The sequence below is a fragment of the Trichosurus vulpecula genome, chromosome 6 (assembly GCF_011100635.1).
Source record: "Trichosurus vulpecula isolate mTriVul1 chromosome 6, mTriVul1.pri, whole genome shotgun sequence".
NCBI lineage: Eukaryota > Metazoa > Chordata > Mammalia > Diprotodontia > Phalangeridae > Trichosurus > Trichosurus vulpecula.
In genome coordinates, this window is record NC_050578.1 from 76,752,684 (window position 1) to 76,771,714 (window position 19,031).

The window sequence follows — 19,031 nt, forward strand, 5'->3', positions numbered from 1 at the left end:
ATTACCCCACAGTACTAATTATAGCTAGCATTTATATAGTGCTTTAAGGTTTGCTAACATTATTTTACTTTTTCATCAAAGCAACCTAGGGAGGTGGTGCTGTTATTATCCATATTTTACAGATGAGGAAACTAAGGCATCAAGGCCCTGGGTCACATAGTTAGTGTCTGAGGCCACATTTGAACTCAGGGCTTCCTGACTCCAGCTGTATTCATGGTAACACCTAGCTAGATAGTCCTCCAATGGAGTAATCTTGCCAACCTAGTTATTACTAATTGATTTAAGTAGGTTAAATTTATATTATTATAATTATATATTTACATATATAAATTAAATTATAAAAACAAATTTAATTAATTTAATTAAGTAGGTAGTTAATATCTTTTACTTGATTCAGTGGTAAATTCACTAAAAATGCTGGGGTGGCCAGAAGGTCTTGGTCCTTTCGCTTTATTTCCATCTTTTCTTGATTATGTCAATGGCATGACACTGTTGGGAGTATGAAATATCCTCTCTAAAAAAGACAATGAAAATAAAATTCTCTGACATAAGGAAGGGATGTCAGAAAAATGTTGCTGGAAGGTTCCACCATTTTAGAAAAAAGCAAACAAAAAAGCCTCCTTAAAACATTGTGCAAACTTCATTTGGGAGTTAAAACCAATAAACACCAGAACACCAAATTGTCAGGTCGTAGACATTCCAGGAGTGTGCTGGTAAATGTTTAACAACTGGCTCTTCCTCCCATGACACTTTAACATTTTCTTCATCACTTTACAGTGAAGTCTAGACAATCAACGGAATAAAATGAAACCCTACCATGCTGATTTCTGAGATGTAAATGCTTGGACTGAAAATTTAACACTAGGTCCTTTTAAGCCATTTTGAGCTGGTTCCAGCATGCTCCTGATTTGACTCCAGGACCTGAACTAGGGATCGGGATAGTTCTCCACTTTGAATTGGCTAGGGAAATGATCTCATTTCCATTTTGAATTTGCCTCCTCCTTTAACAAACTGTGGCTGTAACCTGTGCGACTAGAATGAATATTAGGAATTGATGAGATAATAGGTTAGGAACTGGACCTTAAGTGGTTAGGGAACTCCCAGTGAGGAACTTCCCTCCACCAGGACAGATCCACACATTCTCTCATTTAGAGTTGCCTTGAACGGTGCTGTCAGATTTAAATAGAAACTGATCCCTGGGGGCGGCATATTGACTTAAGAAAACCACACACTCATGTTGTATTTTAATTTATTTTTGTTAAGCACTTCCCAATTACATTTTAACATGGTTTTGGTGGTGCAGCTCTTGTGGCTGAGTTTGACACCACTCAGAACTGAAGTGACTTCCCGAGGAAACTGGTGTCAAATGTGGGACTCAGACCCAGGGCTTCTTGGCTCTGATGCCAGCTCTATCATGACACGGTGAAGAGATGGCAGCCTGCGAACATTTTCTACTCAGGGTAGCCGAAGCAGAAACAGAATTTTTTCCTTGCCACTGTGTCCCTTAGATCACTTAAAACAAAGAGACACAGAGAGACAGAGACAGAAGAAAGAGGAGAGAGACAGAGACAAAAAGGGAGGAGAGATAGAGAGAAGGGGAAGAAAGTATCAGAGACAGACAGAGGCAGAGACAGAAGAGATTAGAGACAGAGAGAGAGAAGAGAGACAAAAATGGGAGCAGGGAAGGGAGGGGCAAGGAGAGAGAAAAACGGAGAGACAGAGAGAGTGACAGGTTGGGTAGGGAGACAGAGTACAATGGAGAGAGAGACTGGGAGAGGCAGAGACAGAAGAGATAGAAGAGAGACAAAGACAGGGAGAGATAGAGAGGGGGTGAGAGACAGAGACAGAGAGATAGAGAGACAGATAGACAAAGATGGGGATTGGGGGGAAGACAGAGAGAGAGACAGAAAAAGAAGAGACAGAGACAGAAAGGGAGAGAGGAGAGAGTGGGAAAGATAGAGAGAGAGAGAGGTTGGGGGAGGAAGCACAAATTCCCATGCTGGTACAATGATCTTTGGGCTTTTTTGTCTCATTAAAGATTTTTCTCAAAGGCATCACTTCAACAGAATTTGCTGTGTCCATCATAGAGTCAAGTAACTGATTAGCATATAAACAAACATTTACACATCCTCATTCATTTAAAAAATATAAATAGCGACAATGTTTAGGGCTTTTCCCCCTTTCTCTTCATATTTTTTAGAAGACTTTATGTTACAGATCCTTCTTTATTGCATAACTCTACTCTAATAGATAGGGCACTTTGCCCAGGAGAAGGCAGACCAGGACACATTCCTGACAGTGAAACTTATTTAATGTTGACCCAGTCTGGTTAAAAACTAAAGAATCAACCACCCTTTCACCAACCCGAGTTTCATTACTTTTCTTCCTATCATGGAAAAACAGAAAGGGTTATATTTTGGGCAGCTTTGAGAAGAGAAAAAAACAACCAAACAAACCTAGAGTTGTGTATTTTTTCTGTTGTTACCTTCCCCTCCCTCCATCAAAAAATGCCAAAACCCCACAATTTTTTTTAGCAGACTATAATTTGAAAACTGATCAGTTTAAATAATTTTGAGAATAAAGAGAGTTTTTCATTGGGTCTTCTAGGAGAGGCTAAAGTGAAGAGGTCAGTGCTGGAAGCACGCTTCTGAATGTACAGCCCTCGGTTGGGGTCGCCTTGGCTTCGGGAGGTGGAAGGACCGCTGGGTCCCTGGCTGTGGAGAGGAAGTCCCTGGGAAGACTTTCCAACAAACAGCTAAGCTGCTCTTGGCCAAGTTTGATCTTGTCGTCCAATTTCCGCTGCTCGATGAGGAGCGTCGACTTCATCTTCACAAAATGTTGGTAGTCTTGGAGTTGCTCATCGGTGAGGTAATTGGCCAAGATGTCTAAGACCACACGCTCTCTACGGTCCAGGTTCTCTTTGAGCTCACGAGCATCTTCGTGCTGGCCAGCCAACACCTTTTTCTTCTCATTTAGAGAGCTCTGCCACATCAAAAGAAGTGTATTAATGAATAGGGCAAGAAACAGTAAGGAAGGAGCAACTTTAAATGTCCTATGAGAATGCTGAGGCAGAGTTGTACAGGAGTCACTTTTCATATAAGCAACAATACCTATAAAGTACCTGAAAAGCATCCCACAAAAGCCTGGCTTGTTAATATTATACCTGCCAAGCTAGGTGGCACTTGAGACAAAGTACCAGGCCTGAAGACAGGAAGGCAAGTCACTTAACCTGTTTGCCTCAGTTTCCTCAATTGTCAAATGGAGATAATAAATAGTACCCACTTCCCAGGGTTGTTGTGAGGATCAAATTAGATAACATTTATGCTGTGCTTAGCATAGTGCCTGGCATATTGTAGGCTCTATAGAAATGCCAGGCTATCATCATCCTCAATTACTAATATATTTATTAATTTTATAGGATACCTACAATTTATTTGTTGTTATACCAATAATTTTTACTAACTTAGAAAGAATCATAAAATATAAACCACAGTAGTGAATATAGTAAATCACAATTAATAATAAATATATTAATCACACCACAAAGTATCATAATATATTATACGTACTTATAATAAAATAATGTTAATAAATTAATGATAAATCATAATTAATGATGGTGATGATGATAAACCTTGTTCATTAGGAAGCCTCCTTTTAGGCATCCACCAGCTTCAGTCTGAGGAGGCCATTTGAAGTCAGTTGAAGCTATGACATCTTAGCACTTTTTCTTGGGGAGAAGACCTAAAGGTCTTGCTAATTAACAACTGTGATAAGATGACTGAATTATCCAGAATTGCCTTCTCTCTCATCTCTGAACCTTGCATGAGGGCTTTGCAAAGACAGAACAGAAGAGAAGCAGATCCCAGAATGAAAGTTCATATATTCTGGTTAGGATCTGTGACTTCATTGATGTAGGGAATAGAGAGTGATGAAGCTTCCTCTATGGAAGCCAATCAGCAGACTCTCTCCAAAAGTTGCCCAGCCTGGGGGCACTGAGTGGTTATTGTCTATTATATAGCTTATTAAATCATGCTGCCTTCTTACCAAATTCTTTGGTTTACTAACCAAACTTTGAATATTTTTTGAACAAATTATTTCTTATATTTTTGAGACCTAAAAAGTTCATCTTGTCTATTCCTTCTCCTCCCCACCAAAAAGACATTATCTATATTCTTTCAATTATTTTGCATAGCACAGAGTAGTGGATCTCAAATTTTCTGATCTCTGGACTCTTCCAATCTTAAAAATTATTATTTAATTACTAGGAATTATAAATATTAATATTACACAGTGTATTTATGCCATAATTTATAATTAATGCTAATAAATAAAATTATTAAAAAATTTAAAAATAACTTGTTTCTGTGAGTTATATCTATCTATATTATGTTAGAAATTTATCATTATCATTATGGGGCAGCTAGGTGGTGCAGTGCACAGAGCACTGACCCTGGAGTCAGGAGGACTCGAGTTCAAATCCGACCTCAGACACCTGTCTGTGTGTCTTTGGGCAAGTCACTTAACCCCAATTGCCTTGCCTTCTCCCCTCAAAAAAACCCCAAACAAACAAGAATCTTAGCATTATTTCAAAACAATGCTGATCTTGTGGACCAACCACTGAAAGGTACTCAGGGACTCCCAGACTATACCTTGAGAACTACTGGGACAGAGAATAAAATAACACAAATTGTGGGATGATCAGTGAACTTTTCTAGATGAGATGTGTGATTTATTATTGGCCATAACAAAGGATGAATGTGAAGGATTCAAAGAACCCTGGGAAAACTTGCAGAGGGAACAGAACCAGGAAACCAAAACCACTCAGGCCAATTCTCAGCCCCTGGAGGTCCTATCTTTTCTGAGGTCCACTCAAGTTATCTTAGGAGGACAACTACTTTACCCCCTTATTTTTGCTGTTTTACGGTCGTTTTGTGGCAATTTTCTGTCCGTTTTCGGAGGAAATCTGGAGAGCCTGGAAATTTCTGACCTATTCTGCCATCTTCCCAGAAGGTCCCCTGCTTCAAAACCACAATGACCACAATGTAATGGAAGGGAAGAAGAAATGGAATAAGCATTTATAGAGCGCCAATTGTGTGCCAGGTGCTGTACTCATCACTTTTTGCAAATATTATCTCATTTGAGCTTCCCAACAACTCTGGGAGGTTGGGGTTATTATTATTCTCATTTTACAGCTGAGGAAACTGAGGCAAACTTTTCTAGAGATACAAATCTAGTGTCTGAAGCCAAATTTGAACTCAGGTCTTCCTGATTCCAGGCTCAGTGCTCCATTCATTAAACCACCAATTTTCCTAAAGAACAACATCCCCCCCCCCCAAAAAAAAGAAACAACATTGTGTAGGACCAAAGAAGAAAAAAAGAAATGTACGTTCCTCCCTTTGTTTGCAAAGGTGCTTGCCAGTGTCCAGCACATAGTAAGTGCTTCATAAATGCTCAATGACTAGGGAATTATGAGTGTAGAACATTGCATACACTTCCAGACTCAGTTGATGTCTTGGTTAGTTTTGCTGACCTGCTTTATTTCATATTTCTTTTATGTTACAAGGGATGGCTCACTTGGCAGTTGAGTGAGGAGGGCACAATTAGAAAGTGAGGTGATATAATAATAATAATGATAGCTGGCACCTTTATAATGCTTTACATTTTTGCAAGGTAGTTTATATACACTATTTCATTTCGTCCTCAAAACTACCCTAAAAATCGGTGTGTGTGTGTGTGTGTGTGTGTGTGTGTGTGTGTGTGTGTGTGTGTTTTTGAGGCAATTGGACTTGTGACTTGCCCAGGGTCACACAAGGTAGCAAGTATCTGAGGCTGGATTTGAACTCAGTTCCTCCTGGCTCCAGGGCTGGTGCTCTATCCACTGTATCACTGAGCTGCCCCAGTAGAAGTTATTTAAGAGCCCCATTTTTAAAGATGGGGAAATTGAAGGGCCAAGAGGTTAAATGATATGCCCCCACAGTTAGTAAGTTTTTGAAGCAAGATTAAAACTCAGGTCTTCCTGACTCCAAATTTAATACTCAATCTACTGTGTGACCTAGCTGCCTAAAAAGAAAAGATTGATAAAAAAATTTTTTTCTTTAAATTAAGGTATCGGACAATGCCATTACAAAATCAAGGCAGGCTAATTTTCCTAAGTTTAGCATTTGTTTTAGGGATATTAGGGAGGTAGCAGGAAAACCCTGTGGGAACCTTGCCCTTCAGTCAAGTAAGATGAGGAAGGGCCTGGCATTTTTGAATGGCCAAAGTTCTATTCCTGGAAAAGTTTGGAATGTCTGTGTTAAACACCAAGCTTTCTCTTTTTGTCTTGCTCCTAGGAACACAGAAAGCTAATTGTATGAAGGGTGATAAAATCGAATTTTCAAAAATTAGAACATGTGTTCAAAAATAGCTAGCACTGATACAGCACTTTAAGGTTTGCAAAACAGTATGTGTGTGTGTGTGTGTGTGTGTGTGTGTGTGTGTGTGTCCGTTTGAACCTCATAACACCCCTGTGAGGTAGGCACTGTTATTATTCCCAGTTTATGGATGCAGAAACTAAAGCACTTTCTAGTTCTCTTCATTATCTCTTCCAAAAGTGCCAGAGAGAGAGATGGGGGTGTGGGGGGGGGGGAGGGGAAGAGGAAGGAAGAGAGAGAGAGAGAGAGAGAGAGAGAGAGAAAGACATTATATGAAAGTAAGTGGGGGGTGGGAGGAAAAGCCCAGTATGGTGTGTTTATATCCCAGTAGATTTATTAAGAACCTTTAATAGGATTTGGCCCAATGTGTGATATACCAAGGGATGGTTTTAATTTATAATTTAAAGTTTAATCAGAGGGGTAAAAAAAGATTTTTGACATTTAGGAGAAAAATTCTTTGCAAAAGTTAAAATAGAAACAAACCCATCCAAAGGTTACAAAGATCTACTCAAGCATACACACATTCACATGGGGTTCCCTGAAGATTAATTAATGCCTCCCTGTCCCAAATCCCCCAGATCTTTTCCCTAAAGACTTTATCTAATATTTAGAGAAAAACGAAAACAGGAATATTTTAGAACAAATCAAGAAAACAATTCTAAAACAGTATCAGCAACTTAGACCATGAACTTGAAAAGTGAGACCCTTCAAAACACCCTTGATATTTAAATTTAACCCATCATCTATTTCATTCTCCTCTTTTCAAATGTGATAGCCATTTTGTAACCCAGATCAAGATGGCTTCTTTATACGACTCCCACAAATGGGACATCTCTATAGCAGCTGAACAAGTGGGTGGAGGGAGGAGAAAGATTTGGAAGGAAGGAGAAAAACACTCTTCTCAGGAATGTCCCTTAGGAGTGGTGAACAGGGGAGCATCCTCGTCTCCCAGGTGTTCACAGGGATAGTGAAATCGATCTAGGTTAGCAATCTGGTGTGTGTATTTAAGCCTCTGGATTTCTTTTCAAATGAAAGTTTTCCTTTGGGAAGAAACAAGAAAGGATTTTGAAAAGATTATGTGGGAATCATTCTACACTCCTCCCCATTTGCCACGTTGACTCCCTTTATGTCTAGCTGAAGGAAAGATGTTGGAAATATTTGGGGGAGGAAGGATAAAGAGAGGCCCTGAAAATAATGTTTTCATCCTATACCTGTAATCCCAGTTGTTTGGCATCTGATAATCATAATAAGTGACATTCATACTAGTCTTTAAAGTTTACAAATTGGTGCACCCTTTTGGTCCCTGATACCAGGGAGGTGGAGGCTGGTGGATTGCTTGAATTCAGGAGTTCTGAGCAGAAGTAAGGATAAAGGCAAATGGATGGTCACACTAAATCTAGGACCAATGTGGTGAGCCCTAGGGAGCAGTGGGCCACCAAGCTGTTTAAGGAGGGGTGAGCGATAGGTTAGGATGTGTAGCAAGTCAAAATTTTGGAGCTAATTTGTTGTGGGATCAGGCCTCTGAGTGGCTGCTGCATTTCTAGACTGGGTGAGTTAGGGAGACCTAGTCTCAAAATAAAAAGGGTCATGTTTGGTAGCCTTGGACAGCTTCTAAGTTTTCCCTGCTCCTAAGTTGGCCCTAAACTGCTCTGAGCTCAAAATATGTAGCAGCATGTACTGATATTTTGCAAATTTTCTAAAGTTAAAAATAAAATGTAACTTAAAAAATCTTCACAACAGGAAGAAGACTCTTGTCGTAGACATATAGGAAATTCAGGGACATACCATTTATAATCACTATGCCATGCCCTATTTGTTTAATTAAAAAAATTTAATTTACGGAATAAAACAAGCATTTCTGTATATAGTACAATAAAGAAGATGATTGTACACAAAACTGCAGATCTACTATGCACAATTTGCTATTTCTTTTAAATATGCAACAAAAATACTATGTACATTTTTTTTCTTTAACCGCAACTTTGAATTCTAGTCCAAGTGACAATATTAGTTTGCTGTGTAATGTTGGATAATTCATGTCCCCTTTACAGATCCCAATTTCGTCATCTGGAAAATGGACAATCACCAATGTCCTTTCTAGCTTTAACAGTCTATGATTCTAAGACAGAAAGGGCACAAGGTTCCCTTCTGGGTGCCGTGCTGGAATGGCACATGCTTCTGGCTTCAATGGAGCATGATGAGCGTGATGGCAGAGTTTGGGCAGGCTGCTAGGAGACCCCCCCAAACAGTAAGAGGCTTCCCAAGATGTCAGATTTGGGGCTTATTGTTCAAATTAGTCCTTTACTGGAGTACCTGCCCCAGCTTTCTTGCAACGAATGCAACAAGGGCCCAAAATCAGATTCTCCATTCCAATACCCCCTTCTTTCCTTTCTCCCATGGTGCATTTCCACTCACTGAGAAGCAGCCAACCCATCTTTCCAGATGGAAGCCATATACCCTGACAGTTTCCATCCTGAAAACTTTCTTTTTTTTTAATGATCAATACCCAAAATAATACATTTTGGGGAGAGGCAGGGGGTGGGGTAATGAGGAAGGGCCACCTAGATCCTCAACACTTTCTTTTCTAAGTACTTCCTGGGCCAGCAGTTCTATAGATACGCCTCAGTCTGTGTGACACACATTTGGATCCTTCTCTTTTATAGGCACATACCCTGTCTCCTCAATATGCTTGAGGGTTAGGGAGCAGGTCTTAAGATAACCCAATTATTCTGTGAACTCCTTGAGAGCAAGGACTGTTCTTTGCCTTTCTTTGTATCCCCAGCATAGGCTTAATAAATGTGTGTTGATCTGACTTTTGCATAGGTGATAGGTACACAGCAGGCACTCCATAAATGCTCAATTGATGAGTTAGGATACTTACCCGCTCTTCACTATCAGCATCTTCACCCAGGCCACTGAGGACATTTTCTACTCGGGCCAACCGTCCTGAGAGGGAAAGCAAGAGGTTCACAACCTTGTCCAGGTCTCCTACGAACATCTTGTATTTGTCAAATTCATTGGGTTTGCAGAGTTTGCTGATCAAAACTTCGACCTCTTCCCCAAGGGCATTGTTGAGCTTGATGTCCATCAGCAAACTTTCCTTCGCTTCTTTCAGGGACTCCAGTTTAAGCCGAAGGCTTCCGATGAGTTTTGCCTGTAATGATAATGGAGTAAACACATAGGGATGTTAAAATCCAGAGCAAAAGGTAGGCTGGTGCCAGGCTTGGATGCCCTCTCCATGCCAACCCAAATTCCACACTGCCAAGGATCAGTTCAAGAGAGAGGCTGTGCATAATGAATGGGAAAGAACTGGACCCGGATTCAAATCTCAACTCTTCTGAGCAACCATAGCAAAATATCTCATTTTATGCTCACAGTAACCCTGTGAGTTAAGAACTATGAGTATTCCCATGTTACAAATGAGGAAAATGAGGTAAACAGAGTTAAATGACTCACCTAAGGTGACATAGCTAGTAAATGTCTGGATTTGAACTTAAGTTGTCCTGACTTCATGTCTGGTGCTCTATCCACTGAGCCATCTTGCAATCTCTTTTAGCCTCCCTGGTCTTGCTTCTTTGTCTATAAAATGAGATGTCTGATTCTGGAGAGCAATTTGGAACTATGCTCAAAGGGCTATAAAAATGTGCACGCCCTTTGACTCAGCAATACCACTTCTAGGGCTGTATCCCAGAGAGATCACACAAGTGGGAAATGGACCAGTCTGTACAAAAATACTTATAGCAGCTCTTCTTGTGGTGGCAAAGAATTGGAAATCAAGGGGATGCCAATCAATTGGAGAATGGCTAAACAAGTTGTGGTATATGAATGTGATGGAATACGATTGTGCTATAAGAAATGAGGAGCAGACAGACTTCATTACAACCTGGAATGACTTAACATGATCTGATGCTGAGTGAAGACAGCAGAACCAAGAAAACATTATACATGATTACGATATCTGTGATGACTAACTTTGATAGACTTGGCTGTCCTCAGCAATACAAGGCTCAAAGACAGCTTCAAAAGACTCATGATGGAAAAAGCTATGCACACCTAGAGAAAGAATTACAGAGTCTGAATGCATATTGAGGCAAACTATTTGCTCTCTTTTTTCCCCTTCTTTTTTGGTTTCACTTCTTCTTTCTCATGTTTCATTCCATTGGTTATGATTCTTCTTTACAACTGGACTATTATGCAAATAATTTCAATGTAAAGGCATATGTAGAACCTATAACGCCTTCTGGGGGCGGGGGAAGGAAAGCGGGGAATTTGGAAATCAAAAACTTGTGGAACTGAGTGTTGTAAACTAAAAATAAAAAATAAATTTACATTAAAAAAATAAAATGAGATGGCTGGATTGGCTGCCCTAAGGTTTTCTTCAGCTCTAAATCTAATGGTCATAGCCATTCACCTGTATCCTTGAATGAACTTGGGTTGGGTACTATGGGCTGTGTGGAACACATGATTTAAGGGACTCAGTACCTTTCCTTGAACAGTTTATCATTTAGCACACGAAACAACTACAGAATAAAATAAGGAAGTATATGGGATGGTTCTAGAGGAGGTGAGATATAGGGATGGATGACCTCTAAAAAGACTTCTTTTAATAGTATTTTATTTTTTTCTAATAACATGTACAGACAATTTTCAACATTCATTTTTTGATAAAGTCACTTAGGCCCTAGACCTATTATTTGTGGCCCAGTGAAGAACTTAGAAGATTGAGAAAAGTGAATGTCTCAGTTTCTTCCATTTCTACTTCCACTGGTACTCCTTTTATTCCAAATGTATTAGGATAAATAGGTATTAGTGGCCACCGTTAAAGAAAAGATGAAAGAGGATGAAAACTGCTGGAGCATCCGTGGAAATAGATGCCACCTCAATGATTAGAAATTTCATCAGGGAGGGCAGCAAGACCAGGCTATAGAATCCAATCATGTGACTCATTTCATGCCTTGCAGGGATGCCTGTGGCAGGTGTATTATTATTAGATCAAGAGCTGGAAGGGAGCTTTAGAGGTCATTTGGTCATCATCCCACCTCTTCCCTGCCTGTCTTTGCCCAAAATGTTTTCTACTTCCTCTTCCTTTCTACATTTACCAGTGGTACCACCCAATACAACATCAATCCTTACATGCTGCCTTATTTTGTTCTCTAGCTACTTTGTATTCTTCCCCAACTACATTGTATCTTCAAGGGATGAAACTGTCCTCTAATTTATGTATTCCCCAAAGCACCTAATCATTGAATAGACTTGGGGTTAGTGTTCTTAAAGGAGATATATATTAAAACTCTCTCCTATCATTAAAAGCGCATTTGGATATATAAAGGTTGAATTCTTTCTCACTACCTACCTCTCTACCTACACGGGTGGGTCAAGAGATCTAGCAACAGGTGCCCAGTATATTGGATGGACCCTTTGTGTAGGATTGATGGGAGGGCATGGACTATGGATTCACAGGACAAGAAGGCCTAAACAGATCACAAACCTTAAAGAGGTCACTCACATTGCTGAGATCACAAAGCCAAAATATTGAAATACCTACTTACCTATTCTAGGGGGAATAACATCCTGTTCCTTCTTTGAAGAAACAGAAACAGGCAGTTATTGTTAAAATCAAAGGAACTGTCCTATGTGACTGCCATCTGTATCACTACCTTATCACCTCCAAGATCAAATATCAGCTCATGTGTTTGGTATTTAAATCTCTTCACAATTTGTCCCACTCCTGCCTTTCCAATTTTACACCTGACTCCTCCCCACTCCAACTATTCTTCAGTCCAGCTATACTGAATTTGAATTAGGAATTTCCCCCTTCCTTTTTAAAGGCAGTCCTCTCTCCCTATAACGAATTTTATTTGATCTACTTTAATGAAACCCTATTCCCACAGGATCTCCTTTATCCCTCCATCAGATCTCTCCATCCCTGTGTGTAAACCTTTTCTTTAGTTTTAGAGTTTTGTTTAAGATCTTGGTTTATTTTAATTAGTTACCTAATTCTTTGACTCCCAAGAAATCCTCAAATGGGGTCATAAAGAGTTGGAATGAACTATTCTCCTCTTCCTCTCCACTCATTTTCCACCTCTGAAAATCCTTCTCTTCCTTCAAGGACCAATCCAGTTGCCATTTACATAACTACCTGTGCTCCCCCCACAGGTAAAAGGGATTTCTTCCTTCTCATGTTCATAAAACCACTTTGGACCTGTCCTTTGTACTGACCACTCTGCCTTATAGCATAGCTTTTGCACACATCTTTCCCCTCGAATTAGGTTGAGAGGACACTTTGTGTCTTATTCAATTTTTTTGTATCCTAGGACAGTGCCTTGTCGAGAAAGACTTAATACATGTCTGTTGGAACTTAATTCAAAGGTACATTTTCCAAGTAAATATCAAACTAGGGGAGGGGGCAAAAGGCAACAGGTAAACTGCCATCCTGGCATTTTAAGGCAGGCAACCCAACTTGAAAAGTCGATCTGAAGGCCCAGTTTACAAGAGACTTGGATAAAAAATGCTGAGGGTGGGGGAAGGAATTTGGTAAATTGGCTCTACTAGCCCCACATAGAACTGTTTTTATTTTTATCTTTTAAAAATTTATTTTATTTTTAATTTATGGAATAAAACAAGCATTTCCATAGCACAATATAATAATAAAAAAAAAGATTGACCATGAAACTGCAAATCTACTATGTACAACATACTATTCCTTATATATGTATGTATATAAAATGTATATATGTGTATATTTATACAACAAAGTTAATATGTAAATGGCTTTTTTTCTCTCCCCCCCCACTCTTGCCCTAGAGATGGCCACCATTAGACACAAATAGGTATATATACATAAAGTTATTCTATACATATTTCTATTTATCAGTTCTAGAATTGTTTGAAAAGAGAAGACCATATGAGTCTAACACATGCTTGGAAATGCCACATTTCCAATAAATGAATATGGGAGCCACATCCTGACAAAAACATCCAAACAGACCTTTAAGGGAGACTGCTCAGGAAGCAGCCTTGCCCCAGGAATATGCCATGCTGTGGGTGTGCTGTGATGTAGGTGTTAGAAAAAGGGTAAAATTAACACTCTCTAGGAGGAGACTATGTCATCCTAACCATGGAATCAGCTGAAGAGCTGCCAGCACTCACTGCTGGAGGGGGAAATAGCAGAGCACGTTCTTGACAGGACAGACCAGCCTAGAGACACCTCTGCCCATAGAGATAAATGGAGCTGTCTAAGAGAGAAACAGATAAGCTTGAGAGGGCTAGAAGTATGGGGGGTGGGGGTGGGGGAGAGTAGGGGGAGTTGCTGAGGGCAATAGACTCCTATTAGAGGAATCCGTGTCTCTGGAAAAATCACCAATAACCTGTACCCAAGAGGGAGCCAAAACTTTACAATGGATTCCCTCAGAGTGTTGGTGTCTGAGCCATGCAAGGACAGATGGCAGCCTCTGTGGGGCAGGGGGCTCACAGAAGGCATTTCACTGGGAGCTTTCCAGCTTAGGGATGGGAGTGTGGGTGAGCACCCTGACCTTGAGAATGATGACACAAACGTTTCCTATTGAACATTTATGCATGACCTTGATGAATGGATATTTACACAGGAAGAGAAATCCCATGACCAACATTTTCAGTTTTTGCTGCTTTGAACGTTCATGAGGGTCTGGGTTGGGAGATTTTGTAGGGTTAGACAGCTATGTATTCCTATAAAGAAGTACCTTCTGATAATTAGCAATTTGCAGAACCCAGTTCTAATTGTTGGCGGAGGGTGGCTTTAAGATACAAAAATCAACTGAGATTGTCTTGCACATGGTAATAAATGACATTTATATATAGCTCTAAACTTTATAAAGTCTCATTTGTAGGTAATGCAGTTATAATTATCCCCATTTTACAGATAAGGAAACTGAGGATCTGAGTTTAAGTGACTTGTCCATGGTCACACAGCTAGTGAGTACCTAGGCAAGTTTGGGACCTAGGTCTTCCAGCCTCCAAGCCAAGTACTTATCCCTTAAAACATATTTTTTTTTTAACAAAAAAGCTGTTGACTTTGTTCAATTAAGAAGAACCTTGGGGCTTTTTTGGACCTGCTAAATATTTTATTTCATATCTTAGATTTAATCTGCTGCAAGGGGGCCTTCTTCCTTAGAAAGGGACATGCATGTTGTTGTTATGTCTGACTCTCCATGACCCCATTTGGGGTTTTCTTGGCAAAGATACTGGAATGCTTTGCCATTTCCTTCTCCAGCTCATTTTTCAGATGAGGAAACTGAGGCAAACAGGATTAAGTGACTTTCCCAGGGTTACACAGCTGGTAATTGTCTGAGGTCAGATTTGAACTTAGGAAGGTGAGTCATCCTAACTCCAGGCTCAGCCCTCTCTCCACTGCACCACCTAGCTTCCTGGTGATGCCATCTATCTCTTAAGAGCATAAATACTTCAAGTCCTGATTCCCCAACGGTTTTTTTTTAAAATACACTGTGACACTTAGCTGCCCTTAGAAAGGGACCTTTTACTTTAAATGGCCAATGTGGCTACCCAGAAGTCTCATCATATAATATGAGTACCCTTGTCTAGTGAAGCCAACAGACCTCTTTTCAGAATGTTTTAAAATGAATAAAATAAAACACATGGGATTACAGAGGAAATCAGTGATACTATATTGCAGATATTAAAAGTATTTTTTTTTTAAATCCGAAGGCCCCAAGTTAAGAACTGTTATTCTACCAGAGGGTGTGGATTCAAATCCCACCTTTGGTCCTCAATTTTCTCATCTCTACAATGGGTGGATTGGACTAGCTGACCTTTGAGGTTCCTTCCAGTCTAGAAGGAAGCACCTTTGATCTTTTGTCACACTGAAGTTGGGCAGACTGACTATGGAACTGGTGTCAGGCCAGCCACTGCCAAAGTACCAGCCTAGGCTTGGGGATGCTTGTCATTAGCCAAGTAATGGCTGATTTAAGAGACAAAGGCTGTCTGCTGTGTGTGGAGGAGTAAGAACCTGCCCTGGTAAAGTCCTGGAGTAACATCTCGTTAGTGAGAAGTATTGGTTGTGTCACTGCCTCATCTCCACGCTCCAGTTTCCCCTCCACACAGCTGTCATAGTGATCTTCTGGTCTGACCAGCACAGTCTGACCATGTCCCATCTCCCCTGTCTGCTATCCTGCCCCATTCAATAAACTCCAGTGGCTCCCTATAACATCCAGAATCAAATATAAAATCTCTTTTGGGCTATCCACATCCAGAGAAAGAATTATGGAATCTGAATGCAGATTGAAGCAATTGCTCTCTCTCTCTTTTTTATCTTTTTTTTTTCTTTTTGGTTTTGTTACATCTTTCTTATGGTTCATTTCACTGGTTATAATTCTTCTTTATAACTTGATTATTGGGACAATAAGTTTAATGTGAAGGTACATGTAGAACCTATATCAGATTACATGCTGTCTTGGGAGAGGAGGGGGGAAGGGGAGAAAATTTGGAACTCAAAAACTTGTGGAACTGAGTGTTGTAAACAAAAAAAAAATTAATTAATAAATAGAAAAGGAAAAAAAATCTCTTTTGGCCAAAACCCGGCCCCTTCCTACCTTTCCAGTCTTCTTACAACTTACTCCCCACTACATTTAGTTTTGCAATCCAGGGACACTGGATGGTTTAGGTTTCATCTCCTGACTCCTAGCAGTTTCACTGGCAGTGCCCCATGCCTGGAATGCCCTCTCTTCTCATCTCTGCCTCCTTGCTCCCTTCAAGCCTCAGCTGAAGTCCCACCTCTGCAAACAAGCCTTTCCCAGTTCTCCTTATTCTTAGCGCCTTTTCTCTGAGATGATCTACAATTTATCCAGCATGTATCTTATTTGCATGTTGTCTCCCACATTAGATTGGAAGCTCCTTGAGAGCAGGGACTGTTTTTTTGTTTGTTTTCCTTTGTAGCCCCGTCATTCAGTGCAATGCTAAGCATAAATGCTTGTTGACTGACTAACTGGCCACATTCTTTGGTGTAAAGCAGGGGATACCCAGCTCTGAACTTACCTTCTTTTCATTGACATCTAGTTGGTCATCATCCTCATTTCCCTCTGCAGGCATGGATTTGAGCTTGTTCAGAAGCTCTGCCTTGGGTGCAGACACGTTATAGTAGGCAGGACAGTTGATCAACATTCCCACTCTTTCTTTCTCTATGCTCCTAAATCACAAAGAATAAATGCAATATGAACACAACTATGAAACACTTCTCACACAAATAAAGTCAGATCTAAATAAATGGAATAACATCAGTTGCTGAACTAATATAATAAAAATGACAATTTTACCTAAATTAATTTACTTATTCAGTGCCATACTAATCGAACTACCAAAATTTTATCTTACAGAGCTGGATAAAATGATAACAAAATTCATCTGGAAGAACAAAAAGTGCAGAACATAAAGGGAATTAATGAAAAGAAATGCTAGGGAAGGTGGCCTAGCCATACTAGGTATCAAATTGTACTATAATGCAGCAGTCACCAAAACTACCTGGTACTGGCTAAGAAACAGAGTGGTTGATCAGTGGAATAGCTTAGGTACACAAGACACAGAAGTCAATGACTATAGCAATCTACTCTTTGATAAACCAAAAGAATCCAACTTCTGGGCTAAGAATTCACTATTCCGCAAAAACTGCTGGGAAAATTGGAAAATGGTAGGGCAGAAACCAGACATAGACCAATATCTTACCCCATATGCCAAAATAAAGTCAAAATGGGTTCATGATTTAGAAATAAAGGCTGATACTATAAGCAATTTGGGAGAGCAGGGAATAGTTTGCCTATCAGATCTATGGGAAAGGGAAGAATTCATGACCCAACAAGAGATAGAGAGCATTACAAAATGGATAATTTTGATTATGTTAAACTGAAAAGTTTTTGTATAAACAAAAAGATTAGGCAGGAAGCAGAAAATTGGGAGAAAATCTTTACAACCAATGTCTCTGATAAAGGCCTCATCTCTAAAATATACAGGGAACTGAGCCAAATTTATAGGAATAAAAGCCATTCCCCAACGGAGAAATGGTCAAAGGATATGAACAGGCAGTTTTCAGAGGAAGAAATTAAAGCTATCTATAGGCACACGAAAAAATGCTCTAAATCACTATTGATTAGAGAAATGCAAATCAAAACAACTCTGAGGTACCACATCTCTCCGGTCAGATTGGCTAACATGACAAAATAGGAAAATGATAAATGCTGGAGAGGATGTGGAAAAATTGGAACATTAATACATTGTTGGTGGAGTTTTGAACAGATCCAGCCATTTTGGAGAGCAGTTTAGAACTATGCCCAAAGGGCTATAAAAATGTGCAAACACTAGGATGTTCAAAGATGCTATCTTAATATCCATGACCCTCATTTTTGGGCTGACACAAACAAGGTTAAGTGACCTACCCAAAGTCACATGGCCAATGAGTGATAGAACTGACTTTAGAACCCTGAATAGTTTCCAGGGCTTATTCCATCATACTATTTGCTTTTTCCCTTTGCATGGAACATTAGGCTGGATGGGACTCACAAGTCTTGACTACCCATCACTTATTACTGAAGACTGGACTAGTCATTTACATTCATAAAATCATGGAATTTTTCAGGGCTGAAAGAGTTTGCAGAAATCATTCAATTCAGTCATTTGATAGATGGATAAAGTGAGGCCCAAAGAAATTAAGTCACTTGCCCAAGGACAATTGCAAAGCTAGAACTTGAATCCAGGTCTATTGTCTCCAAGATTGCCTCATTCTAAGCAACCCTGACAAATGGCTAGTGTTTGTGGATCAGCATGGCCTCTCCTGAAGATAGAGTTCATCAGTGATGCTGAATTGTCCAAACTTTGGAGAGAGCAATCTAGAAGAGTATAATAAGAGCTCGCAAGGTATTCATATTCAACATTGGTATTTATTTTTAATATTTAATTTATTTATATTTTATATATTTTGTTATATATTTTATTTATCTATGTTTTTATTTATATATATTTAATGCCAACTATGGGCAATTAAATTTAGTCCTTTAGTTTTCTGATCCTATTTTAGGGAATAGACCCTCAAGGGAATAACCACCCCAAAGGGGAAAAAAGGTAATCAAGTTCTTTGCTTTATTTTCTCCTTCTGTAGCAAGGATAAACATAAGTCCTTTCTATCTTACAGAGCAGTTGAGAGGACATATGAAGCAACTGATACTGGAGTAGTTTGATATTTCTGTCTCTAGTGTATCTCCCTTTTACAGATGAACAGAGGCAAATAGGGGTTAAGTAATTTGTCTAGGGTCACACAGCTAGTAAGTTTCTGAGGTCGCATTTGAACTCAGATCTTTCTGACTCCAGGTCCACCTACTTGCCCCTAAGTTAGATACTTTTGGATAAATATGACTTCATTAGTCTTTTATATTATTGAAGGCCTATTTCATAATTTGTCCTTGAAAGGCCTTCTAGTTAATTCCCTTGTATTTATGCTGAACCAGGCCAAATTGACACAGATACCACTTAGCATGGCACATAGTGTTTAATATACTAGCTATTTTGTTAAATAGCATTTTTTGTTGAAAAGAGGAGAAAATGAACTCACACCCATCTGGTCTAGTTAAATTAAATTTT

The 19,031-nt window shown here is 39.5% G+C and overlaps 1 protein-coding gene across 2 annotated transcripts in view; it reads right to left on the reverse strand.

Annotated features, from left to right (window-relative positions):
- Nucleotides 1-1,655: 1,655 nt before the first annotated feature.
- The window catches only part of SHROOM3 (shroom family member 3), a 123,425-nt gene continuing 106,049 nt past the window's right edge, over nucleotides 1,656-19,031 (reverse strand). For both annotated transcript variants that reach the window (XM_036763019.1, XM_036763020.1), the window contains exons 8-10: nucleotides 16,443-16,593; nucleotides 9,298-9,570; nucleotides 1,656-2,982 (exon numbers count right to left, since the gene is read on the reverse strand). In XM_036763019.1, the coding sequence (XP_036618914.1) occupies nucleotides 2,614-2,982; nucleotides 9,298-9,570; nucleotides 16,443-16,593 (793 nt within the window). In that variant the 3' untranslated portion in view covers nucleotides 1,656-2,613. The remainder of the gene's footprint in view (nucleotides 2,983-9,297; nucleotides 9,571-16,442; nucleotides 16,594-19,031) is intronic.